Source organism: Melanotaenia boesemani, chromosome 6 (genome assembly GCF_017639745.1).
Source record: "Melanotaenia boesemani isolate fMelBoe1 chromosome 6, fMelBoe1.pri, whole genome shotgun sequence".
Lineage (NCBI taxonomy): Eukaryota > Metazoa > Chordata > Actinopteri > Atheriniformes > Melanotaeniidae > Melanotaenia > Melanotaenia boesemani.
In genome coordinates, this window is record NC_055687.1 from 12,477,547 (window position 1) to 12,505,074 (window position 27,528).

At 39.6% G+C, this 27,528-nt stretch overlaps 1 protein-coding gene and 1 non-coding gene across 3 annotated transcripts; one reads left to right on the forward strand and one right to left on the reverse strand.

Annotated features, from left to right (window-relative positions):
• Nucleotides 1–8,784: 8,784 nt before the first annotated feature.
• On the reverse strand, nucleotides 8,785–27,378 carry fam110d (family with sequence similarity 110 member D). 2 transcript variants are annotated; one of them, XM_041989215.1, is made up of 2 exons: nucleotides 27,280–27,378; nucleotides 8,785–12,712 (listed from the first exon to the last, which is right to left on the reverse strand). In XM_041989215.1, the coding sequence occupies exon 2, from the start codon at nucleotides 12,000–12,002 to the stop codon at nucleotides 10,644–10,646; it is 1,359 nt and encodes a 452-aa protein (XP_041845149.1). In that variant the 5' UTR covers nucleotides 12,003–12,712; nucleotides 27,280–27,378; the 3' UTR covers nucleotides 8,785–10,643. The 2 variants fall into 2 exon arrangements, with proteins under 2 accessions (XP_041845149.1, XP_041845150.1); XM_041989216.1 differs by lacking the exon at nucleotides 27,280–27,378 and adding an exon at nucleotides 21,454–21,523.
• Nucleotides 22,968–23,039, forward strand: trnac-gca. The gene has a single exon. It is a non-coding gene; the product is annotated as a tRNA-Cys (tRNA).
• Nucleotides 27,379–27,528: the final 150 nt, after the last annotated feature.

Below are 27,528 nucleotides of genomic sequence, written 5' to 3' on the forward strand. Positions count from 1 at the left end.
GGTTTGCTTTGATGATGTTGGAAGTTGAAGAGCAAAGCGGGCAGACGCTCTTCATCTGCAGCCAAAACACTGAGGATGGATCTAATGCTGCTCATCCCAAGAGTTTTTCCTTTAGGATGAATGAAGAGCAAAGTAACTGTGGCCTACAGAGAAAGTATTTCTGTAAACCTAACAAATGTCATCAATCTTTTTAATCTGTTAGGTTTGCAGCACTTTTACAGTCCATTTTTAACATTAGGTGAGAGAGCAGGAGCAACAAAGATTTCCCTTTAAGAATAGTTTTCAAGTCAGAATTCAGACCCCATAGTCAGTTTCATTATGTCAAGCTTCAGATTTCATGTTGTGTCTGGAGCAGACTACCACTCAAAGGGTTTTAAAAAAATTATCACTTGTTTTTATCCTCTCTGAATCTGAACAACTCTTGGGTCTCCAGTGGAGTTTAGCATTTTTTTCAGGGCTGCACTGAAACAAATAAACTAAAATCATCTTTTTTAATTGCCCAAATGGGCCTTGAAAAACGTCCAATGTTGGCAGTTCCTGCAGCTGTAACACACCAGACTGAGGACACACAGAAGCATTCTTGAAATTTCACACAACAACAAGCTAAGTCGTTTGAAGGATCTTCGACATTGAAAAAGTCTTTCAGAGAGGTTTTATAACACTGCATCCTTGAATGGTAGCCCTTACTCGGCTTTTAAAAGCACCTTTTCGCCTGTTTTCTCTGTCTTGTGTATCTGGCAGTTTTTTTTTTCTCTCAGTACAGTCAGAGGGTTGCAGCCTAAGCCTCGACTCAGTCTGTCTGCAGACTCAGACTGAATCTGTCTACTAATTTCTATTCAGTTTTTGGTACAAAAAGTAAAGGTGAAAAAAAAAATCCTTAATTAAATTAAACGTCTAAACAGAGAGATTCCAATCAGTGTATTTGTATTTCACAGGAAATACATATACACAGTAGAGTACACATTATGCACATCTCATCATGCTTGAGAATGTTTATGCATGGGCTGCATACACTTACAGGGTTGCATATCCTGTAATTCCTTCTTTTTAGTCTTTGATCTGCAGCCAAGTAAAATGTACATTTAAAGGGAGTTCACTTATATACAGTATAACACAATGAGGTTAGAAAATTTGTAAGAGACCTACAGCAGGAGTTTGGGCAACCTGATATAGTGAAAGTTAGTTTAAAAAAACATTCATTCTTGGTTTTAGAAAGTTTTTTTTAGAAGTAGAAAAAGACAAAACTGTAGCTCAGTTGTAGTTTTCTTCATTTTATTGGATACAGAATTTGGACATTTAACATAAAAGGTATTAAAAACAGTTAATGACCTAAAATGTTTTGGAGAAACTCTTTTTGCTGCATCATTTGTACGATTTTCTCTGTTGCATGTCTATCAGCATTAATGGACTACATAAATCCATGTTATCAATTGAGTATGGACGTGTGAAGGTTGCAGGAATGGCATCTACTGTTGCAGCAGGATGAACCAGTTCATCCAAAGTGCACTGGGTGATAGGTGTAGCATCCTACAAACTCTTGTGAGTGAGTCAAACTTGCAAATGTTTTAATGATTCATGCTCCTGAAATTAAAATTAAACTGCGTTTCTATGGCTGTGGGTTTGTGTGAGATTGAGCTGTATGAAGCTTTGGATAATTTATCCCTTTGAGAGTGCACTTTCCCAAACAAATTTAACTGACTGTGGGACACATCAAAGCTGCCACCTAAAGAGGAAAGAGCCTGTCATTGACAGTAGCCGGGCCATGTTGTGAACATATGGTCCCAGGAAAGGTTTTTTTTTACCCTGTTTGATAAAAAGTTGAGAATCCAGAACCAAAGGTGAAAGAGGGTGTGATGCAGTAGTTCAATGGAATGGAGAAGTTGGGTTATGAACGCTGTGCCCTCGTGGGAGCTGAATATCAGAGCGTGGATGACTGTTTTCGTTGATGCAGACGAGAAGCGAAGGCCAGCTGTCGACCTGATGTTTCCTTGTTCCCACATGACCAGGAATAGATCTGACTATGTGATTAGGTTGTTTTCTCTCTACGCAGTGGCCTAGAATATTTCCACAGTGAGGCACACATTGCAGAATGTCACAAAGAGAGAAGTAGTATTGATCTAGATTTAAAATGTTTTAATAGCAAAACATTTTTCAGATTTTGGTTTGAAATTTCTTATTAGAATCAAGATAAAATTAAATTATTAAATCAAGACGGAAGTCTGTCTGCACCACCTGTTCATAATAAAACTCTGCTTATTTATCTAAATATATCATGTTGTTAATTTAATTTTTATTCTATAAGGAATTTAGAATAGACCCATTTGGTCATCCTCTTCTCTCTGGTCAAAGTGCAGCTTTGCAACATCCTCATGTCCATGACCATGTCATGTGATTAAATCTTTTATTTATTTTGTCATCTTCATGTGTGATGAGATGAACTGCACGAATAAAGATGCCATTAGTTGGTTGGTTTGACACATGAATAAGAATTTATTGTGCAAACAGAAATCATGGGGAGGATTAAACTGATTATACTACAGTGAAATGTTTGGAAAAATATATTTTCTCTAAGTAATACGTCCTGTGTATATTGTCAATCGTTTTTAAAAATTAATTCATAATATTTTCTGTTGTCATTGTTATATTTTTAGAGTTCTTATCGACTGCATTGATTTTCCTTTATTGACTGCTGCTGTCACATTTAAACTTCCTAGCTCTCCAACAGAGGTGATGACATAGGCCAAAGGCGCAAGAAAACTGTCCATTTGTGTAAAACAATTGTCTCCTCGCTGGTTTATTCATCCTTTTTGAACAAGATTTATAGAAGTCATGAATTAAACCATTATTATAGCTAAAACAGGAAACTGTTAGCTGTGTTAGTCCCTGAAAGAAAACAGAGCAGTAAGTGTTAGGTGTTCAGTTCCGGTTCAGCCCAGTTGCAGCCTGTCCCTGTTGTTATATGACAATGAGGGTCAACTGACCTCCAGCACTCTGAAAGGAAAACACATAAAACTCCTGCCTGCTCCTCCTCATGTAAGTTCAGTCAGAGCTGAAGCAGAAGCCCTCTGGCAGTCCCACCGTTGTTCCTCTGCAGTCTCTCCTGACGTCAGTCTGTTATTTGAAGAGGCTCCTGGTCAGGTTTCCCACAGGGCTGAGACTCAGCCCTTCTCCCTGACCCCCTGGGAAGCCGGGGTCATGCATCAGAGAGGAGAATGAAAAGAGGCCACTCCTCTGATTTATGACCCGACGTAGCTATAGGATACCTTCAGCTCAGGGATGGTTCTTGTTACAGAAAGGCGGGTAAATCAAAGCTGAATCCTGCAGCACCTCCTGCCAACGCTGGTGTAAAATTTCAGCCATTTAAGGGGAGAACTTTGGCATTCTGATAGTTAAACCTAAATTTTGAAACGCCGGGACAACCAGCAGGTACAACACTGCTAACATTTGGGTTGCATCCACAGATGTTAGCCAGCTGTTGTATTTGGACCAGCATTACATAACAGATTCATCTGCTGCTGCGTTGGATCATTCCAGTCATTCCACGACCTCCGTTATGAGGATTTTGTCTGAGTCTGTCAGCAGACGAGTCAGTCTGTAGTCAGATTATAACTCCATTAGATTACACCTTGGGGTCACTTTGGGACACTCATGGATGAAGAACTCTGAAAGCCTGAAATGATCTGTGTGTTTTTGGTAATTCATTGTGGTAATATCTGTGTTAAACTTTTTAAGGTTCAGATGAGGTTTTCTTTTTTGTTTATTGATCTTTGATTAGTTCTGCTCTTGTTGGGTTAGTCTTCATTCCTTGGTTTTCTAGATCTCATATTCTGGTTTAGTTGTATTTTAGTTAGTGTTTCTTCCTGTTTTGTTTTGCTGAGCCTTCTCCCTTGTGTTTTCTGTCTGGCTTACTTCCTGTTCTTATTTTAAATCAGGGTTTCAATTCCTAATTTACACGCTTTACATCTCTTTTGTTATCATTATGATCTCCCTCAGTATTTATAAACCGTTTGTGGTACAGCTATTGTTTAAAATAACACGATTTATCCAAATTTATTCAAACACAACCGATACAAGCTAATCATAAACAATGATGCTGAGCTGATGTTGGTTCACCCATTTCTATTTTGTCTCAGTGACATACCAGTAGTCATCTTTTGTGTAGCCTACCTCTTAACATTCCTTCTCCATGCTGTTAGCATTAGTTTTCTGTGTTCCTGGGCTCGGTAATTACCGTTCTTGATTTCTTCCATCTCTCAGTAAGTCCTCATGATTTCCTCAGCGATACCTGAACACTTAAATAAAACCCACTGTTGTTGCTGTTAACTGTAGAAATTTTGCAGCTTGTAGCAGCGGCAGCTACACATGTAGCTTATTACCACCAGTGTGTAAATGTGGCCATGTTACAGAATGTGGTGTGAAAAATTATGGATTCAATGAAAAGCACTATATAAATCCATTATTAACATCTTTAGTCTCGTAAATCAGAAACTTATTTAGATGTTTTGACCCTGTTGACATTGATTTTTAATTTTGTTTTAATAAAATCATAAATAAATTAAACATTAAGTAGTGTAAATCTGACACAAGTGGACAAATATGCACGGCATGAAAATAATGCACGTTATTTTGTGGTCTGCATTGCTGCAGCACCTCAGCTTCACTTTATGTCTGAAATGCTTAATTTTAGCTCCTGTTTAATCAAGCCCACCGACCTGAATCACCCATTCTGCTCCAGTTGTTCAGCTGATGAGACAAAAAAAAAAAAAAAAAAACAAGGCAAGTGGTCTTTTTTAGGTGTCCCAAAACCCCCACAAGCCAGGTATTACACAAATATATTTTGAGACAGAATTAATTTGTAAAAGGAGAAAAGATGGACTACAAATAAAGGATTTTGGGTTAAACAAAAGCAGTGTCATTTGTGGGAAGGAATATCCAACTAGTTCTCATTTCCATGACTTAAAATACTAAAGTTTAGACACTAAATCATTCAATCCAGCTTTAAAGCAAAATAAACAAGAAGCAAGGTTCTTGTGTTGTAAACTCAGTGAGTTTTAGTACTTTTCAGATGTGTTTGGTGGAAGTTTTCTTTGACAAAAAAAGACAAATGACAAATGTGGTGAATTTTACAACAAACCTTAGCTCCATATGGACGGTTTGCCATTGCTCTAGTTTTACTGTACGTATGCTGCATCTGACTGTTCACTGCATGAGAATTCTGCCATTTCTTCCTTCTTGACCAATAAATATACAGTACCTAAATTTACTGCAAAAACTTAAACTTAATTGGATGGTGGTTTTGTCAGATGACGTTGATGCTTATAAAATCAAGATTTTACTAGAGTTGAATACCAGCTTTGCAAATCTTTCCAGGATCTGTGGCTGAACACTACGGGGTTTTTTTTTTTTTTAACAGAAACAGTAAAATATGTGAACAACATAAGTTTCAACACACTTTTATTTTACATTTAATGGAAAAATGTGTCTAAACCATTGACTGGTCCTGTATATATTGAGAGGGAAAAAGGACGTAACTTGTCTTGTTAATTGTCTTTGACACCTAAATAGATAAAAAAGAGATGAGATCGATTAATTTCTATTTTTCTGAAGGAGAACTGGCAGCTGATTCTTTGCCTTTTGCATCATACTGAAGAAAAGGGATGACCCAGCAAGCATAATAAGACTATTCTGTGATGCACCAGACTGACATCTTGTTTCTGCTGCTAAAGATGCTAAAACAAGCCACTTTCTAAGTTTAAAAGAAATATATGCTTGTATCAGTTTCAGAATGACTATGAAGCATGAACAAAGGTTTTGCCTTTAACACAAGACCACCACTGCAACAAGTTCGTCCCTTTGATGTTTTAAACACATCCCTAATGAGAATATGCCTCAGTAACAGCTGGTAATTGGCTAGAATAGTTAAGACCTCCCTCAGACTCCACTGTGCTAGTTTTATGTTCATGTGTCCCTGAGTCATGAACATAGCTTCTCTCAAGCGCAGACATCCGGAGTCTGCTGGCACAGAAGAACTAGGCCAGCTTTGACACACTTCACAACCCTGACACACATTATTGCTGCTCAGGGCACAGAGAAAAAAATAGCTATGACTGCATCTCAGCTGGAGACCACGCAGACACAAAGCTGTAATATTTCATTTTTGAGAATGTGAAATAGTTGACTTGCAGGATTTATTTGAAAGGAACTTTATATTCTGGGTTCTTTGACACAGGAAAAGCTCTGTGAGTAAACAAGACAATGCTGTGCAAGATTTTGTAGTAAAAGCAAGTAAAGTAAATGTTTATTTATATTGCACCTTTAAAGATAAAAATAACAAAGTGCATTACAATAAAACACAAAACAACACAGGAGACATAAAAACAAATAAAAGGAGCCTGATTTTCAAATGCAGTCTGAGAATAAGTGCTATACTTTAGGTTGTAAATGCCTTTTAACCAAAAAAACAGTGAAGAAAAGCCTCTACTGTCTGTATAATTCACTAATAGTTTACATTTGATGTTCATCAGATCACTAAGAATACTTTTTCATAGTTACAACAAACTTTCTTTTTAAGTAAAATATCAACTTTATCAAAGCATAAGTAGGTCAATCTCTGCTGAACAGAATTTGCTGGTGGGCAGAAATGCAACGCATGAAGTCTCTGAGCGTCCTACGGTGAATTTTATCCAAGTAAAAAACCACATCTGCAGCATCAAAGCCTGGAGTGGTGGATTCCTGCTAGTTTATCATCCTCTTTCCAAACTACCAGACAATTTTTCTTGCTTTTACGAGCACACTGAAGCCTTAAACAGGTACACCAGCTTGACTTTTATCCCAGAAAACTTTGCTTGCACAGCACCAGACCAACCTAAACCACGTTAACCCTGTAATAATCAGATCTAAATTGTCCCCTGCCAGCTGTTGTCTGTTTGTTTCCAGGCAGGCTGAAGAAGAAAGGCCAAACCCAAAACATGACCATATGTTTAAACCTTGTCCTATGAACCCAAAACAGGATGTCACAGCAGGCCCTCCGGTCAGAATAACTGACTGAGACACAGGCACACAGGAGGGCTATTGTTTTGTTCTGCTCTGGGAAAGACACAGAGGAGAAAAAGAGAGTATTGTATATGGGAAGAAAGAAAGAAATAAGATGTGCATGTTTTGGTGCACAGTTACTGTGTGCAGCTTATGAGCAAGCAAAATTTATAGGAGTCCAGAGATGATAGAATAAATCCATGTTATATTATCTTAAATGTATATTATTTAGAATTAAATAAATAAGATAAATAAATCTTCATTTTACTTTTGATAATTAAGTTTCTTTTGTAACCTGCTGGATTTTCTTATCTTCACTCTTTTTCCTCTTTTGTTTACTCTCTCCTGTCTCCCCACCCACCCCTCACCCCCCTTGTCAGGTCCAGTATTAATATGTAAATTCAAAAAAAGACTATTTTTGGAAATTAAAAATAATAATTAAGTATCAAGAGGAGCCTTATGTCCAAAAATCCCCTTTTGGCAAAGCAAACCTAACACTGCAGCCAGACCACCATTCTGCTGCAATCCCACATTTGTCATCTGCATTGTTAATTTAGGCTTGGTGGGGTCATAAAGGTTATTTCACAGTTAATTGATTTATCCACGGGGACATAAAGTGATCTAAAAAGATACTATATTTAACCCTGTATTTAGTAATGTACAGAATAAGTTGACAGTTGAATGATTTGTTATAATTTAAACAGTTGAGGTGCCTCTTTTCTTAGACACGTAATTTAAAAATATTAACGAGCAGCACTGTACCAAGATGGCTGCCGAATCAGCACGTTGCTCTATCAGCCAGCAGAATTGGTTACGGCTTCTATGTATGTAACAGCCTTGAGGACCATTCATTGTAATCTGGCTTGCATCATGAGCTCACTTGTGTTCATTTTGGTGCTTTTAACACAGAAAGAAAATACTTGTGAAGTCATGTATGTGAATGAGAAGCACTTCAGAGTTTGCTTGCAATTTGCAAATTGCTCTTTTTTGGTATAATTTTTTTCAAACTGACCGTTCAAGAGCCTAAAAAGTTTTCTTTGATCCCTCTTGGCTCAAATCGCTTTCGGGATAGAAGGAATGTGGTCATGTTTTTTAGACTCAGGATGACATATCTCCCAGATGTCTTTCCACTATTTGTGTTTGGTCAAGTGCAAACCACAGGATGCATATTTGTAAGACAGGAGAAAAAATAAAATTTTACGGAAAAATAATGGTAGTAATCTATTAGTCAATTAGTCAGAGACTTTAAGTCAGAGACTTTTGTAATAATTTTGTTTCTGACTCTCAGTTTAGGAAATCAGCACAAATTAAAACTACTTTCAAATTTACCTCTTGAAGATTTCAAACCCTTGAGAGCTGCAACATGTGAAAACAAACGCTGACTCAGACGAGAGTGTCAGGAGGAGGCTGCAGACAGGGTGGAGGGACTGCTCCAGACAGAGTTAGACATAGCATCAGGCCACACAGAAGCCTCCTTGTCTACTAACACAACCTGTTACAGCGCTCTCAAGAGCATGCTATGCAGGGAATGCAAAAAGGATTAACGCACAGCCACTTGAGATAATGTGAAAAATGAGATGTAATGTAGATGGTGGGAGGCATTAGAATGAATTAAGGATGAGATTACACTTTTTTTCTTTACTTCATCTTTTATTACTGCTAGAGGTGCTTGCAGAATCTGGATCCTACTCTCCAAAACAGATTAAAGACATAATAACCAACAAATAACCCTTACACAGAATCACTTTTTTAACTTGTGTTTATTGGATGTGTACATCATACACAAACCTCTTTAGAATAAAAATTAAATCTCTCATATACGTCAAATAAAAAAAGGAGAATCAAAAGTTATAGAGCCACTTAGTAAACATGCAACAAAGAGCTTTAAACAGGAGATAAATATGTATATATAAAAAAAAATCAGGTGGAGGTTGTTCCAGAAGTGTAGTATGCCTGTGACAAATACAGAAAATAACATCAAGGCTGCAAAAAAGTGTGTTCCTTTATCACATGTATAAATATACTGTGGCCATGAGTTTGGTAGCACTCAGCCCACAAGGTCTCTCGGTCTTACCCACTCATGCTTCAACCCTGTACACGTCAGTGGCATCCTCCAGGACAAGCATGGAAATGACCTTTCATGGGGATAATGTTAGAATCAGAGAAGAATGGATGAAGTGAGGTAGGATCTGTGCTTATCAGGAGGAGGAGGGCTGCTTCAGCCTCCCATGTTTTTTTGATGGGCCAGCTGCAGAGGTTAAACATCTGTAAATTGCCAGATGGTGAAAGTGACTCCTTTAAATATCTAACAGCCTGAACTCCTATACTTTAAGAGGTGAATATAAAACTCTGCCCTTAGTCTTGAAGTAAATGTGCTCAGGTTAAAACTGCTTGCCTGATCATTTACAATTTTTATTTTCCTTTTTGTGATTCCTGTGAATCGTAAACCTGCACATAAACTGACCATTGAACTGGCTTGAAACTCAACGAATGTATCACAAGTGGATGATGAACACTGACCCTTTTTAGGAATTGAAACGACGAAGTAAAAATGAAAATTACAGCTCAAGCATGGCTCCCTGTTGTCCAGGGTGTGGATGCTTCTTTGAATCCAGCTCAGTGTTTAACATAATTCGAGATGAATCTCTGGAAAGCTATATTTCTATATTTTATTCCCTCTTTCTGTCCAGTTCAGTGCATTAACAACCCCACAGGGGTGCCTCGCATGTTTGTTCCAACGCCCGCGTTTAAGGAGTAAAAAAAGGGGGAAAAAAAGCAACACACAAACTAAACTGGAACAGATTCAAATGAGGTACTCATGGTTCACTTCACATTCACACGACAGCTTCCCATTAAAAAAAGAACATAGCTTAGTGGTTTTCCATTTTAAAATAGTCATTAAGGGGGTGTTTATGGATGTGTCAAAAAAGCTTACATATATGTGCCTTATGAAGGGTCATGGGGGGGGATTTCAAATCAGCTAAATTCACTTCTGTCAATAACTGACAAGAAGCTACAAATGGAGAAGGCAACATGTCCACTTCACACACACATACTCACAGATACCAACACATTATGCAGGGAGAAACTGCTCCATTTGCCAGAAAGAACAGTCAATGCTCACACGTTTCCATAGGATCCATATATACAACATATCACTTTAACTGGATATAACTATTTTCTAATTTGAGAAAGCAGTATCTTTGGAGTCATGGGACTAAAGATAGTGGAGTGCCATGAAATGTTAATTCTACATTCAGATATTAGTCTGAAATAAAAAAATATATATATATCATTTTAAAGGCTGCAGCTTTGCATAATGAGGCTCTGCTGCTTTGACCTTACTGCTGCATGAAATTCAAAGATTTTATTGTAATTATATGCAACACAGCAGTGGATGTCAGTAATTTTCGGTTATTTTTCAGTGCACTTACACAAATTAAATTTTTTATTTCCTTGTAAAGGAAAACAGATTTTAAAGGTAGGTATCTGCACTTCTTGATTTCACTGACTAGCTCCCTTTCTCAAGGTGAACATGTTTATAAGAAAAGAAAAGGCATGAGTAATCTGTAGAATCAGCACTCCATGGCACATAGATCTTGTCCCTATAACTAAACTGTTGACTCTTTGGGTCCTTCCCGGGCAGCATTCTTACAACCATAAAGCCACTTGATAACACGAGCATTTCTCTCAATGATTGACACACCAGTAGGAAGCTGTTCAGCCAGTTCCTCCTGAAAAAGTCCATCTCCAGAGTGACGGGAGAACTCACTGGGCTCAGAGCCACCACAACCATCGCCACCGACACTGCGAAGTGCCAGTGAGAGTGTGTCTATAGAGCTGGCACCAGAGAGGAAGTTCTCCCGACCCAGTCGCTCTATCATGTCCATGTCTAGCCCACAAAAGTCAAAGAAATGATCCTGCTCGGATAATGCTACCGAGCAGTGCAGACGTAAGTCTGATTTGGAGCGCTGCAACTCCCCAAACTGTCTTCTGGGTGCAGTTGGGGATGCACGCTTCCACGGGTCATTCTCATCATCATGTTTACTTGTGTGGTTGCCATTGGTGATGCCATTGTTTAATTGGTCGCTGGTGCTATTTGTAAACCCATTCTTTATGTGTTCAAGTGTGCAGCTAAACCCAGGACTGGGTATAGACTCTGGGCTTCGTTCTTGGTCAGTTTTACTGGACCTCCTACTTCCTGGTCCTCCATCCATAGCATCTTTGTCATTGGTCCAAGACATACGGGACTCTCCATCCCGCGATGGTGCTTTCTCTTCACCAATCACCATCTTTTGGATTCTGCCTTCTCCTCCACTACTCCTCTCTCGCATTGAACCCTGAAAGAGGCGGCGGACAAAACTGTAGCCTTTCACCTCCATGTTATTGTTGTCTCCCACTGCAGCACTGCTAGGGCTTTTGCACTCTTTCTTCTGGCGGTAGATAACAAGGGAGTCTGGCCTCAGCATGCGCTTGCCTGTACTCCTTCTGAGTACAGGTGCACTGTGTGGTGCTACCAAGGTGTTAAGTCCAGGCGTCCTGGGGCTGGGAGGCATCACATTGTTTACATTGCTTCTGTTGTGTGCCTCAACATCAACAGAAGTCCGTCTGTTCTCCTTTCTAGCGTCATCATTTTCATTTTCATCTTTAGAGGTGAAGGAGCCAGAGAGTGTCGAGAAAGGGGTGTTGGACAAACGGCGTGGAGGAAGACGAGGAGTCAGGCTCCCTGGGACGGAAATTGCTCGCCGTGGCTGTGGTGGTGGGGTGGCGCAGGGCACAAGCACAGGCTCTTGCTTGGTGTTGATCACCTGCTGGCTCTTGACATATTTGGCTTTGTCAGCCTCAAGCCTCTCCACAGCGCTGACAGAGCGGCCATGACCTCCTCCGTCAATCTGCCTGCGCAGGTAATCTGGACCCTTGTTGAGGAGCCTCAGAGGAGACGGGGATCCAATTGGTGTTAAGGGTTTCATATTACTTCACCAAGCTGGGAAAGACATCAAAACTGCAGCTCCTAAACTGACTCGCAGCTTCCGGTCTCCCACAGAGAGCTGCTGTTGGCTTTGGAGAAGGTTCTAAGAGAAGAGAACTACAGCAGCTCTCATTCCTGTTCTCACAGCTCTTAAATCTTTCTTGACGGGTAATAGACACGTAGCAATTCAGGAGACCACAGAGTCCAAGTTTGTTGTGATGTTTTCTATAGTTAGCATATAGTCTCTTTGCTGGGCGGTGTAAAAACCCAGACAAATTGATATCTCTATCCAGTATTTATACAGGCATTCAGATAGGCAGGGAACAGGGAAATCCTTTTTTTCTTTTTTCTTTTTGTCAGCCAACAGCACTCCCAAATGAGATGCTCCCTGCCCACAGTGCAGCAGAAATAGCAGGCAGGGTGCACTTTGAAAGGGTAACTTCTTCCTCCCCCACTTTTCCTGTCTCCAAACACCCTTCACTGTTGATCTTTTCAGTGACGGCTGCCTGCCAGGAGAAATTAGATATAATGGCCTCAAATATTTGTTTAGTGCAGGTCTTCTAAGGGACGCCAGGTCAAGACATTTATTGTTTGGCGCCTGTCCTGGTTGAGTTGACCTGAGGATGGCCGGCACCAAGGTACTTGTTCCGCTGATGGAGGGATGGCAGAGATGCGGATTGCGTCCTCACCTCACCTCACCTGTGCAGACCCCTGGGAGAGACAGAGAGAGAGAAAGAGTGGTTTTAGTTTAATGTGATGCTCTCCAGGCAGGCAGCAGAGACCAGATGGCAGGAAGGACAGTAGTCCCTAAAGCTGAGCTCAGATTGTGCTTATTTAAAGCCAGAGGGAGCTGCATGTCGGGAGCAGAAATACTGAACTGACATGATTTAGTATTTTATTACAATCACGATTATATAAATGAGATATAATATGATCACGTCACTCACAATACCCTGTGAATTGGGGATGAACACACAAATATAACATTGTCTTGTCCAGACAGGATAATGACATCTTCTTTTTTCTACACAGGATGACAGTCAGACTCATTATTTTCATCAATGAGGCCAATTCTTTCAACTTTGTTCATCAAAGCACATCCTATTTAATATATTATCAACTAAAAATGACAAGCATATTATTTTACAGTTCCAGTTCCAGTTAAAATTAACATTATTACTTCTTTCCAATCTAGCCATCAGTGTCACTGCATTCACAAAAATACCAGGAAAATGTACAGACTGTAGTAAGCACCAACCTAAACATTCATCATGAAAAGAAGAGTAAGGCTGTTATAACTCAAGCCCACTAAAGTGGTTCTTAAATACTAACACACTTCTGACGTGCGTAAATGTTTTATAGTCCCAGTAGTTTAAATTAAAAAGCTGCTACAAAAGTTTAATTTCACTTTAACCAAACAGTTCTCCTGACCCCATGACATAGGCTGCCATATTTGTTATTTATTGCATTTTATGGTTTTTATTGTGTTTTATGTCTTTTATGTTTTCATGCAATATGAGAAGTAAGAGGGGGTGTATGTCTATAACAGGCTAGGCTCTACACAGGGTGTATATTTAGCTTGAAAACATCCCAGCACAGTTATCATGTGTCTATGTATGTGTGTGTTGGTGTGTGTATGTGTATGTGTATGCATGCGGTCATGGTTATTTGTGTGTCTGCTCCAGTTTTCTGCCTGAGCCCATGAACATATGTGTTTGTCAGCACGAGGCAATAAGAAGCTCTCAGACGGCTCTTTAATACTGAGCACCTTTTTTTAAAATTGCATCTGCTGTGTGCAAATGATGTAAACAAACAAATAAACAAACAAAAAAACATCTATAAAGCTTGAAGCTGTTATAAATAACCAGAGGCACAGGTGGTTGGTGGTCTGTCTGGGGTGATAAACGCTCATTGTGCTGTGCTAGACAGCAGGAGGGTGTTATGTTGTTCTTATTGTTCTGTCAGGATGGCTTCCCGTGTTAGCAAATGCTATTTTAGCTTTTCCTTCATAAGGGATGATATAATAAACAACAAGAGGCTGTTTTTTAAACAGTTTGGGTGAACAATATGACATCTGTCTCATATTCATATTTATTTATTCAGGTTATTTGCAAATTAGTTATACAATCTTGAGTAATTATAATAAATACTAATCATAATTAATATATGTTGGCTAATATGCACTGCTTTGAAAACCTAATTTTTAAAGAAAATGATGCAGGCAGAATAAACAGCAACATATTGAAATAAAGTATCATAGCATATTGTGAAGCTATCATGAGACATATCATAACAGATTTGTGTTGTGGTATAGGAGAATGAATAATATTTGTATAAGTTGTAAAGAGATAAGTCATCAATGATTATTCAAACAACCACCAACCAAAATGCAAAAGCTGGGATACCACTTTTTTTGGCTTTTCCATGTAAGTGAGGAAAAATAACAGCAAACAGGAAAATATGCATGTTTTCCCCATGTATGCATGAGCTCTCTCTGTGTACTCCAGCTTCTTCCCACCATCCAAAGACATGCATGTTAGGTTAATTGGTGACTCTAAATTCTCCATAGGAGTAAGTGTGAGCGTGAATGGGTGTTTGTCTCTATGTGTTGGCCTTGCGATGGACTGGTGACCTGTCTGGGGTCTACCCTTCCTCTCACCTGCTAATCGCTGGGATAGGCTCCAGCTTCCCCACGACCCAACGTGGACTAAGCGGTGCAGAAAACGGATGAAGGATGGAGGAAAATATACTGAAGACAGTTCCTGAAACTTTCTAAAATGAGCTATTTCACATTTTATTCAAATGATGGTATGATGTCTGATCAGTGTTAAGTGTGTTACATACTAGAACTGTTTTTCATGTGGTAATTGGCAACTGTTGTGAAATTGGTCAAAAATAGCAAATGTGCATGGTAAAGGTCGATTAGCAACAAGGTTGAAAAGATGGTTTTGAAGAAGAGCTGGTTGATGCAGTAAAAATACTGATGAAAACTATTTACTCCAAAAGTGACAGAAAACTCCACAATATATTGTTTGCTCAAACTGCTATGACATTTCTTAAATTTAAATTGTTTTTACCTCATCTGATGACCCCGTTCACTGTAAGCTTAGCTCCTCTGTTAACGTATCTACCCTGTAAATCCATCCCTGATTTCTCAAACTAAAGACTGCTCTGACTGCTGTCTAATGTAGGTATGACACTGGCTATTCACAGGTAACAATCACACTTTAAACACACAAAGTACTGCATGTTACATACACAACTTTTCCTGGATTTTTGAACAATGAGTTTAATTAGCTACAATGCTAACAGCACACATTGTCGCACATGAATTAGATAATTCTACTTTGTCTTTTGTTTCTTTCAAATAAGCTCAGTAATTCCATTTCACATGGTAATACAAAGCTTTTCACATAGCTTATCCCATTCTGTTGATGATGCAAGCTGTTAGCATGTGCATCATCCCATTCAATAACTGAAACAAACTTTCATTTTGTTTACAAAATGAGCCGATAAGCTGGAGGGATACAGCTGAAACTTCCTAAAATGCTCCTTTTGTCATACTGGGTTCTAGGTAATTGTTCTTGTCTGATCTACAACTACTGCTGACACTTTAGTGGCTGAGCTAATGTTTCACTATATTCTTCTTTATTCTGACTCCACACCCCTTACAGAGCATGGTAAATGGCATACCACTATAAATTACCTGAGGGAGGGAGGAGGTGAGGGGAAAACTGGCATACTGGTTAGTTTTTCCAGATGTTGAAGCTCGAGAGAGTCAATCGCTGTTTAGGTAGAATTCCGGGAAAAAGTGTCACAACAGGTGTGGAAGTGAAAAAAGAGACAGGACGGAGCATGAGGCAAGAAAAATGTGTGGAAAATACGGAGGAAGTGTGAATGGGGGTTAAACTGTGTGGAGCGGGGTCGTGGGGTTTTTATGAGGGATCTTTCTTCCGGAGCAATCTGTTCTTCATCTGAGTTCAAAATGAAAAAGCGACAGGCTAATGCTATTGAAGCATGAAAGGAGATTATCACTCTAGGAGCCAAAACAAATTCATCAATGATAATACTGGCTTTTCAGAAAATTAACAGGGTTTAAATCTGAGAAATATCAATGAAAAACAGAACTAGTAAAATACGTGAACAAGGAAAGTAATCCCCACAGAGATTAGAACCTTAAAAAATATGAACAATTTTGGTATTTGCCCTACTTTCAAAGCATTTCCTGGACTCTACTTGTAATGCCAGTGTGCACTCATTGGATCTGACATAAAGAGCTTAAATGGAACCAGCCGTTTTCGGGGGTTATCTCTTGCTCTAAGTGCTATCATAGACGACTAAATCTGAGTCACAGTGCCAGTTTTGGGTTGTCTAGAATGCCATCTTCATGAAAAATGTTAAAAATACACATTAACTGATGTGCATGGATTGTAAATTTTTCTAAACAAACAGATTAACTGTTAAAACAAAGAAAACCAACACACACACACACAACTGGAGAACAATAGCTACCATTAAGTCTATTGACTGTAATGAGCCAAATTAGGACCCAGCACCTTCTCCTATGATCTTAAACCTTGTAAAAACTGTAAGGTGGCTTGAGAATTTCTCTTGTGTTTCATGGCCTCCTTCCTCTCTCACTGTAGGTTGTCATTAACCTCTGAACTCTTCCCTTTTTTCTCATCTCCACAGCCAACACTACCCCACCTTCTCCTTCCTGAAGCTACTGAGCCTCTTTTCAGTGCACTCTCTCACATCGCTACCCTTTCATTTCCTTCAGTTTTGGTACACATGTCTGACCTCTATCCATGTCCCTCTCCATTTACTCCCATTATCTGACTGCAGCAAAAGCCTTTATCCAGCTATGAACAACATGCATTGCTTTTCTTTTCGCAAAAATGTTTTAGATATGAGAACTGCTTCTGTTCAAATACTGATGTTACTGTGTGGTGTTGTAGCCTACATTTCCAATAGATAAGCAGTTCCCAATCAGTGAAGAGGTTGCTAATCTTTAAGGTGACAATAAGATAAAGAAATCCTGAAGAGGTTTACCAATTTAGGACACACTTTAGACACAACTGCTCACAATTCAGAGACACAATTCCTGATTTTAGAAAAGAAAAAAAGAACAGACAAATGGGTGAGACGTGCAAATAAAACAGATGACTTTAAAAGTACAGACTTTTGAAACTTTACTCCTGAAACACATTCAGATTCTGACATGAAGTGACAAAAAGGGATGGGAAAGTGGTCGTCTTTAAGTATTATGGCCTGTTTCAGGTAATTGAATTGCAGATAAAGCTAATCTTCCAGAACAATCTTTCACTTTGTGATTCAAGCACACTATTTGGCATGACAAATGTCTAGCCCCTACTTTTTCAGAAGAGACAGATAGCCATGGCAGCTCAAAATCTCAGCAGTTAGATAAGTTTGAGGCATTGAGCACAACAAAATTATGACAAATTCAATAATCCCAGCAAAAATTTCAATACGGCAGTAATTTTTTAAGATGGGGGCCATTTCTGGACTCAAATTTATGAATTTTTTGCCATAATGTGATCAAAAATTAGATTTCAAATGAACAAAATAGTAGTCTAAAGGCCTTCCTTCCACATGAAAAATCTAATAAGCCTGAAAGCACATTATAATGTGGATGTCTGTTAATCTTTAACAGCAGGTTTTTTTATATTGTGTGCACATTGTCATTTTGGATGATGTCACAGGTAAACAATGATGTTATGCAGCGACATGTGATAGTTTAGTGTCATTTCGTAGCGAGAATTAAAGGGATACACTATCATGTCTGCTGTTTCTCTTAACAGAAAATGAGTGTGTAGCATGTCATAGATCATTTTTAGAGATTTCTCTTATAAAACTGCAAAGGTTTGGTGGGATAATTACTAAAACAACTCTTTTATAGCAGATTTATATTACACAGTTTTACAACACTGACCATGCCACATAACACAAAATCAATCAGATAAATTTATATACGAAGGAATTAATCAAATCTACAGAATATTGAACATATCTGGGACAAGCAGCACAAAAGACACAGCCAACAAGGTCTTGGATCACCCACTCAACACTTAAGTGTGTGGCCTCTCTCTTAAACCTCCAGTCTCTGTGTTTGTTAATAAACTCATCAGTTTGTCTGTCTGTCCTCCGTCTTCCTTTCCTCCCTCCTTCTTGTCTGCTCTGTGATCGGCCAGCCTGCAGGGAGGCTTATTCGGCCCCATGCAGTTAAAGCGGAACCAGATGTTTTGTGTCATCCTACATCAAGACAACCCCAACAGAAACCTGCCATAGGAAGGGGAGTGTGGACCGAGTGTTTCTTTTTAATCAGCTGCATTGTTTGTGCCCCACGAATTTGACCCCATAGGCGCACAAAGTGGGTCATGTTTAGATCTACTGTCAAGTGAAAGGATGTAGTTGTTTTTTTTAAAATAAGAAAGTGGTGCCCCAGAAATAAACTAATCACAAGAAAGCTCAGGACGAGTTTGTTTCCTTCATGGGAGTCCACAAAAGAATAACCTCACTGAACCTCATAGAAGAACTGGTCTCAGATCAGAAGGTTAAAGGAAGTTCCACAGTGAATTATGTATTCAGTGAAGTAAACACAAGATAAGAGGTTAATAAATTCACAAAGGCCACTTTGAAGCTCCTGAGAGTGTTTTTTTAGGACATTCACTTGCCAAATGAATCTTTGGGTAGATGAGGCGTATCTGCTGACAACAAGGAATCAACTGTCCACATTTACTTTCCCTTCTTGCTCCGTCGTTTTCTTCCATCTGGCAGATTTATTAAGGATGGCAGTGCAACAATCATTACTAATCAACTGCAGCATGTCAAAGATTAGATTTTAACCAAAGCTCATTCACAGATGTCTCTATGTTGTGACGAAGCATCTGCACGTCCTGCAGTGTGAATAAAGGCGTGTTGCACTAACTACCCATGATTCATGACTTTGTGCGCTTCGGTCGTTAACCAACGTTACAGACGCAGACCCCTAAGAAGTCTGCAAGGGAGAAGGGTGAAGAAAGGGAGGTGTCTTCTATCCTCCAAACAAAGAAACATGCTGGTCTTTCTTTGCATTATTAATGGCCCACAACAATAGTCCTCCTACAGGTCTACAGATAAGTGTTGACCTGGCTGCCTTGCCTCATTAGTCAGGGAGGGAAAAGAACAACATAGTGACAATAAAATGTAAGAAATGAAGCCATGGGGTACCTAAGATACTACCCCCCTCAGAAACAAAGCCTGGTAGCCAATTCCTAATCCTATCACCACTGTGAGGCCTTCAGCTCCATTAGCCACCAGGTCTACCTCGGGGATTTTGCCACACTCATGTGGAGCAGCAGTAGAGCCACTTGGGACGACTTAGGGGGCCCCGACTTAAATAAACCTCCTCCTAAGACCGTAAAAAGGACAAGATGGGACTCTTAACTCACATGCTTCAACTCTTTTGTCATTCTAAGCAAATCATCCCAGAGACAGCTGAGCACTGGTTAACAAGACCAAGGACTTGTACTGGAACATGGTGGGTGTACGAGTGAAGGCCAAGAGTGGAAAACCCACTCACAATAATAAAGAAAAGTACAACTATGATGGATATTTTAAAAATTAAAATGTAAATATTTAACTACACTGCTTCATATTATTAAATGCATTAAGATTTTGCAAGACATAGAAATTTACTTTCATAAAAGTTTACTTTTATACCTCAATGGCCATGGTTATGGTAATAATCACTATCTTTGTCAATAAGCTGAGGTAGGTATTCTGAGAATTGTTACCAGATTTCAGTAACCAGATATTTTGGAGCTACAGTATTATACCCTTTGTGTGGCCTTTATAACTGCTGTAACGCCCAGGCAGTGCTTACACTGATAAGCTTGCAGATAACATGTACATATTTATTCTTGCCTTTATCAACAGAATGGGCAAGTTCCTTTCTTTATAAGACTTAGGAAGGGTGCTGTTGATGTTGATTACTGAACAGCATTGACCTAAAAACTTTCATGAGTCACTTTTTCACTGTTTTAGCTACAGCTTTTAAAGGAAAAGGAGAAGAAAAAACCTTCATCCAGCATGAAATTTTATCTTAGATAATTGCAACTATTATGATTATCATGTGTAACCTTAAAGTTTGAAGTAATCAACCTGTTATCTCTGCCTCAGGTGCTGTATGAATGTAGATCAACAATCCTGGGACACCTGAACCTGGCTCCGAGTACAGGAATGTTAAGCTGTGCTGACCTCGCTTCAGAGTGAACTGCTGACGGATGATACCAAATACTCACAGCCAGATACGAATATCTTGATCCTCAGACAAGAAGTGCACCAAGGATCCAAAAAGACAACTCATAGATTTGATTTATCAGTAGAGCTGCACCCCTTCTTTGTCAGGTTTTCTCCAACTCATTTGAGGGTGTTTTTATTGCTTTTTCACTACAGAAACACCAGTTAGAGGTTAGACTTAGTAGTGAAGTGATAAAGATTCATTTAAACTGATTTGTCTTCAGGACTAATTTTTAACAGCACACTTTTGTAGAGCATAAATTTATTAGATAAGATAGATGCCTATTTGTTGCTCAACAAGCATGTGTGTCTCTAAGTTTGATATGGTGTTGGCTGTGGACATTTGTGAGTGTGTCATTTGCATGTAGGAGGAGACAGTATAGTGAGAGATGAGGGAAGTGTGTGAGGGAGAACTAAATTTGTACACTAAGCATCCAGATTTGCCTCAGATCAAACAGACACCACCGCCATGGACAGCATTGTTTTGTAAATTATGACCACCACGGTTGCTCCCTCCACATGCCAGCCTGGCTTATGTGACCAGCAACACAAACCACAGTGACCTGAACTGAGTGTGTGTGTGTGTGTGTAGCACAGCCCTGAACCTGGAATGCACAGTGCCGCTTGGGGCAACACAGACCCCTCCCAAAAATAAAAAGCCTGTCCTGAGGCTGTTTATACAGTGCAGCACCGAGGCATAAATCTGGGCACATCCCTCAATCTCCTAGAGTCTTAAATTATGAAACTCTTTTCTCACACTGTGAACCCTCATTAAGATCTCAGCTGGCATGAATGCTCTGAGAGATAGCTCTGTCTGGCATACTGCCAGATGTTTCATTTCACCAAGTCGGCACATTTTTCACACTGCCAGGCCTGTCTCAACAGAGTGATAAAAGATGCTTTAGTTGATGATGGCTGTTTAAAGAAAAAAAACAATGAAACTTCTGAAAACATGGTCAGTGGTGTTAAAGCATCCACCTGCGTTCTTCCTCTCATAGAGACCAAAAAGAGAGAAAATGTGTGGATCATCTGTATAATCTCTCCCTCACCTCACAGAAGCACACCGGGTTGCCAAAAGGACACTCACACGGCGTTTGCAGAATTATTCCAAACACATGCTGTTGATGTTAGCAGGGGAGCTTAGCACTAACTTGTGAGTATTTGTGACAGGGCTGTTTGGAGGAGGTTAGGGCTTAAAGTTGCTCCAGCTGTGCTGTGTCCCCAAACACTGGGTCATCTGTGATTGTGATTCCAAACCCCGTTCATCCTTTCTTCCTGTGTAACAACACACACCTCACTAGTTGAAATGTTTCAGCATTGATTTATTATCAATGTGCACAGCAAAGCAAAATGCAAAGAGAATAACATCTGAGTAAATATAAAATGCATTTTCCTCCTGAAAATGTTTCTGGATGCATGTAATTTGATAAGCAAATGAGGGCTGGTCAATCATCCTGTTTTGTGACATGCAACCCATTCCTTTTTTTCAGCAGCTCTGGATTTTTTTTTGATTCAGAGTTATGAATAAAAGCTTTGAATCCCCCTGGTTTTAAATCTTTCATGACTAAATAACGAGTGAGTGTTTAAGCATGCTGATTAATTATTAAAAGATTTGCAGTCAAAAAAGCTAATGCAGCTCCTCTGCAGCATCTGTAATGTGTTTGATTATGTTTGACTGACACAGCTGAAAATGTAAGCAAACAACCCTGTGACTATTCCAATTTCACAGCTGTGCTCTGTCTGCTGAAAACTGCTGAGAAATCAGGGCAGAAACAGATCTTGCTAGCAAAATGCATGCTCACATTTCAACTCAATATCAAAACAACCTGCCTGTCCATGCAAGAAACTGCAACAGCATTATGTTTTGCATGGCCTCTTTTAGATGAGAAAAAAAAAGTCCCTTTCAGAAGTTTCCTAATTGAACAGAAACACACAGACTCTGAAGCCTACCTTAAACTGTTAGGCCTACTACCACCACAATTATAAAAAAATGGGGAGGTGTTGTAAAATGTAGATTTTTATTCAATAGACCATATAATAACATTTGAAATCTTTAAAGTGAGTCATTTTACTATTTCATGAAAAACACTAGTTCCTCTTCAATTTGATGGCAGCAAAAAACATCATTAAAAAGCTCCTTAGAGAGGCAGAGTCTCTCAAAAGTAAAGATGAGCAGATTCTGCAGCCTAAAAAAATATTGTGGATTAATTCCTAAATATTTCCACCCATCCATCCATTATACCGCTCCGTCCATTAAGGGTCGCGGGGAAGCTGGAGCCTAACCCAGCATTCAGCAGGTAAGAGGCAGTGTACACCCTGGAAAGATCACCTAATTCCTAAACATTTATTAATGTAAAATTGTGAAGCTCTTAATGCTTTAATATTATTGAAGAGAACCATCAAGCTTGTTGTGAGTGCTCAGTTCAAAAGCCATGCATCTCTGATGGTATCAGAGTGCATTAGTGTGTATCGAACTGTCTGGAAAGGCACCATCAATGCTAAAAGGGATATATAAGTTTTAGAGCATGTGCTACCATCCAGATGATGTTTCAGGGAAGTCTTTGCATATTTTAGCAAGTCATTGCTGAACTACAAACTGTATCTAGTGCAACAAAGCTTCATACTAGAAAAGTCCAGGTTATTATGATTTTTTATATAGTAAGTTGGGGGTTTAGCTCAGTGGTAGAGCATTTGACTGCAGATCAAGAGGTCTCTGGTTAAAATCCAGATGCCCCCTCTAAAATATAACATCAGCTAAAATACTTTTATCAGAAAGGAATAGGACTACAAAAGTATACTCTGTTCAGAGACTGTTTAAAGGGGGATGCTGCATGTGATTTACATGATGCTTCAGTTCTTTGAAATTGCTGCTACCATCACAATCACGATGAGCTAATATTTTTCTAAACAGTAAAATCCCAGCTTCAACATTTGATATGTTTTCTGTCTTATATTGGTTTATAAGATTAGCAAATTACTGCATTCTGTTTTAATTTACATTCAATAGCATTTTTTAATCCAGGTTGTACAAATGGAAAATTGGAAAAAAAAACTAAAAAATAAGAAAAGCATGAAAAAAATCCAACGAGCACCACATTTTCAGTGAGATCCCACATTTCAAAACCCCACACAAATCTCCCTAAACCATATCCCACTGCAACAACCCAAACTTCTCCCAGAAACTACGGAACCATCTAAAACTTCTTATACGAAGACCCTACACTAAGCTCTCCTGTTTTTCCTCGCTGCCATTTACACTTATCTGTTAACCTCCACTGAACCAGCCAGCTGTCTTCTCCCATTACCGATCAACCGACCTGTGTTCCTGTAACAGCCCTCTGAGTGCAGCAGAAAGAGACCTCTCCATTTGGTTCGCCTCCTCTCCCTCTCCTATGTCAGAATCTGAAAACATGTGGAAGAGTGTGTATCCAGGGTCTCCTCCTGTGTCAAAGGGACTGTCCAGCCCTGTGTCATCCTCATGGATGAGCGGACACAGCGTGGCACGACTGAGAGTGATGGGATGTGGCAGTGCTACAGAGGCGCTCAGTCGGTCTGTGAACAATTACAGTGATGTGAGAGCTGTGGCGAGAAGGGCTGCTCTCACAGCTGTCACCCACACACAGGGGACTGTCAGGAGATGGAGATCTGTCACATAATATTTCATGATTCCGTTGCCTTCCATGAATTATGGATTGAGTCATGAGGCAACAGAAATGGAAGTGATGTAACAGCAGAAGCTGGGCTCAGGTCTTGGAGAATGACAAGATAGATTATAATAACGATGATCTAAATTATGATTCTAAAGTTAGTTTCAAACAGTTGGAGCACATTTTGATTCTTGGGAACAAACTAGCAAGCTAGCATTGTAGACCTTCCAAGAAAGATAAGCCTGCTCAAAAACAAGTCATTCTTTTTGAAAAATATGTTTCTGCTCATCAAATTGATACTTCACTGAAAATGATTCCACGCCCTGATGTTTACACAACAGGAGAAATACCAGCTTGCTGCATAGATGGTAGGTTTTCCGTTTTTCAACCAGCAGTTCTTTGTGTAAGTGGGTATTACTTTATCACAGGGTGCAGATTTGAATCCATTGTTTTGGGACGTCACTGAGAAGGTGAGTTTTTAACAATCTCTTCCCTCGTGTTCTTCCTGAAAACTCTCAGTATGGAAGTTCCCACAGACCTTTGGTACAATGGTCCAAACAAGGTGACAAGGAGCAGTAAAGTTAAATTATAAACCTGAGTGTGTGAGTGAATGTTTGAAGTCTCACACTGCTGTGATCGTCAAATGTCTAAAACCAGCTGCTGTGCAGCAACACACACACATACACTCCTCAAACTGAGTACCAGAGGGAAGATGATGTCATTAGCAGGATACATTTTCCCCTCTAATTAGAAACTCAAGCTTCCCCCCATAACTTGGGGGTCTTTACATGCAGCCATGAAACAAAAGCGAGGTTTAACAAAACAAATGTTTGATGTTTCTCTTTAAAAGGTTGTTTCCAAGACTGGATCTTCAGGAAAGAACGCCAAGTCTTGAAAGTGTCTGTGGTAGAACTGAACTTTAAGTGATAAGAAACACATGAGTGGCCCATTGTTAACTAAAACCATGAAATATCCTGTTGCTTCCGCTTTTTCTCTGCTGTTGGCACTGATGTGGCTCCCACAAATCTGATTATATACTTGCACAACATCACCAAAAAACTGAAAAATGTTGACTAAAAGAGAATGCACATGCACTTGATCATGCAGGGATGAATGGCAAGGTGGTTGCTTGGCTTCTTTTTAGATAGATATGCTGATGAAAATGCATGAAGGTGAATGAGTAAGTGTAAGATGTGCAATCAAACTGTCTCAAAAGTCATAAAATCAGCGTGCTTCTGCAGGCCTCCTTGAGTGTTGCGTCACTATTACCATTATCAACACCATCATCAACATTGCTGCAGGTGCTGTAAACCAAGCAGGAAGACAAAAACCTAAATTGCATTTCATTTACTCATGTTAATGATGTCAGAACTCCTGTCAACTCCCCAGAAGTATAGGCTGCAACTGACAGCTCAGCACCTCTGGGCTCTTTGCTGTGAAACTAGAGGACATTTTATTACATGCTCTGATGGGAACAGCATTAAACACAGATGCTGTTGAAAAATTAGCACACTCCTACGTGAATCTGGCTAGAAGAAGGGATTATTTACAACTGTTCCAGACGGTAAATTTGCAGTTTAATAAACAGTCTGACAGACATTTGTATCCTCTCAAACATGTAAAAAATGAAGGATTGGTGTTGGCTGTAGGTGTTTATGATGTATGACTCACTGTAGCTGTCAGGCATGGATTCAAGCCAGGTCCAGTTTGGAGGATTTAAAGAAAAGTTGAGGTGAACAGAGGCTCTGTGTTGAGCAGATGCACCTAAATCTGTCTCCAAACACATCATTTTAACAAGATACTGAGAAGTGATGATGCTGGAAAAAAGTGGAAACTATTTTTCTCTTAAGCTGTCACCGAAGACCTTGTAGTTGTCAGAAAAGTGGGCTAAATTGTCTACTGAGGGAAATCATGTGACATGTTCAAAAGCTCCTCAGCAGCTTCTGAAAGGACCTTGTGGAGAGATTGTTTTGCCAGTCTTTATTTTTACCACTGAAGTGTCTCACACAGGGATCTAGAAGATCATTACTTGTTTTGGAAGGCAAGAATAAAACATTGGCAGCTCATGATCTGCATCAAAGGGCATGAATTAAACCTCTTGCTGCTGCACACTGACCCAAAACGACACATGCTCACCTACGAACATCAGGATGAATGTGTTTGGAGGACATGTGTGGTCTGTTTAGTCTGGCTGCAGTTGTTTATGCTCCTGACCCCACTGCTGATCAACTCTTGGTGCTTACACAGAAAAATAGCGCTGGAGGCGTAGAGGCGGGTCAAGGTGGAGCTGACCCTGAGGGCATGTGATTGTCTTCTTGGAAGAAACAGCCATTTCAGTTTGGAGTGGGTGAATTGAATCACAAATCCTCCAACTCACTTTTGTTCTTTTGAAAGTTCTCAAATGACAACGGCTTACTCTTTATAATGAGTTTATTTGTTTTCATTAGTATGATTGAAAACTCTTTAATTATAAAGATTCCCATCTTTCCTTCACTGATTAGAAGTTTGGAAAGTAGTGGCTTGCTTGGACTGCTTCCCAGATTTCATCCAGATGAAAATATTTACAGTAGAACAGAGTTAAGAAGGCATAAACCTGCTGCCTCATGTCAACTGTATTTGCTCTGATCAGAACACAGGGGTCAGTCATCTGTCTCACTTGCTTCATACCACACAGCTAAACTGGGCTTCAAGGCTGATTTAAACCAGGGGGTGCACAGATAAGTTTACACTGCACATGATAAATTGATGCCCTTGTCAACTTCTCAAAAATCTGCGTTGGGTCAACTCAAAATCACGCCCTGTTTTTTATGAGCTATCCGGCACCATATACAACCTGACATCCATCCCAGTCAAGGAGAAATGGATTTATAGGGCACACGCCATAAAGATTTCAAACAAGAGTCTTATCACGACCAAAAAAAAAAAAAAAAAAAAAAAAAAGAAAGAAAGAAAGAAACACATTTTTCCGAGAATAAATTTACACAGTTTAGGAAATAATTTAGGCTCATCATAGTGCAATTACTCCAAACGATTTGCTTTAACCTACATTAATTTCACCAGAGTCCTTCAGCAGTGACATGCAGTCTCGCGTGATAATTCTGTGTCAACCTTGTACTAAATGTAATGCTGGCACACCTTAGGAGCAAACTACATAAAAGTGCCAAATAAACACACGTGATTACAGCGGATGGATCAATTCTTACTACCGTGGTAAGTGTCCGAAATGACTCCCCAGTCTATATATCACAAATCAGCTCCGGTCCTACGAACATCTCCATGGGAAATCTAACTCAAAGAACTGGAAAAACAGACAGTCATTTCAATGCTTACCTTATTCCCCCAGGTTATCCACGCTTGTTATCTTTAAAGTCCAGTGAAGGTATAGAGACCCTCCTTGTTGCAGACGGTCAGCGTGGCGCTGCGCTGCGCTCTGCGCGGACTGCACCGGCACACTGACTGAGCGCTGCGTGGACGCAACAGTAAAAAGGGAGTCCCGACCTCCCCCAACGGAGGAGGAGGGGGTTGGCAGGTAAAGTGACTCCGGGGAGCTGAGTACAGCGGTATGGGTCCGGGCTTTAC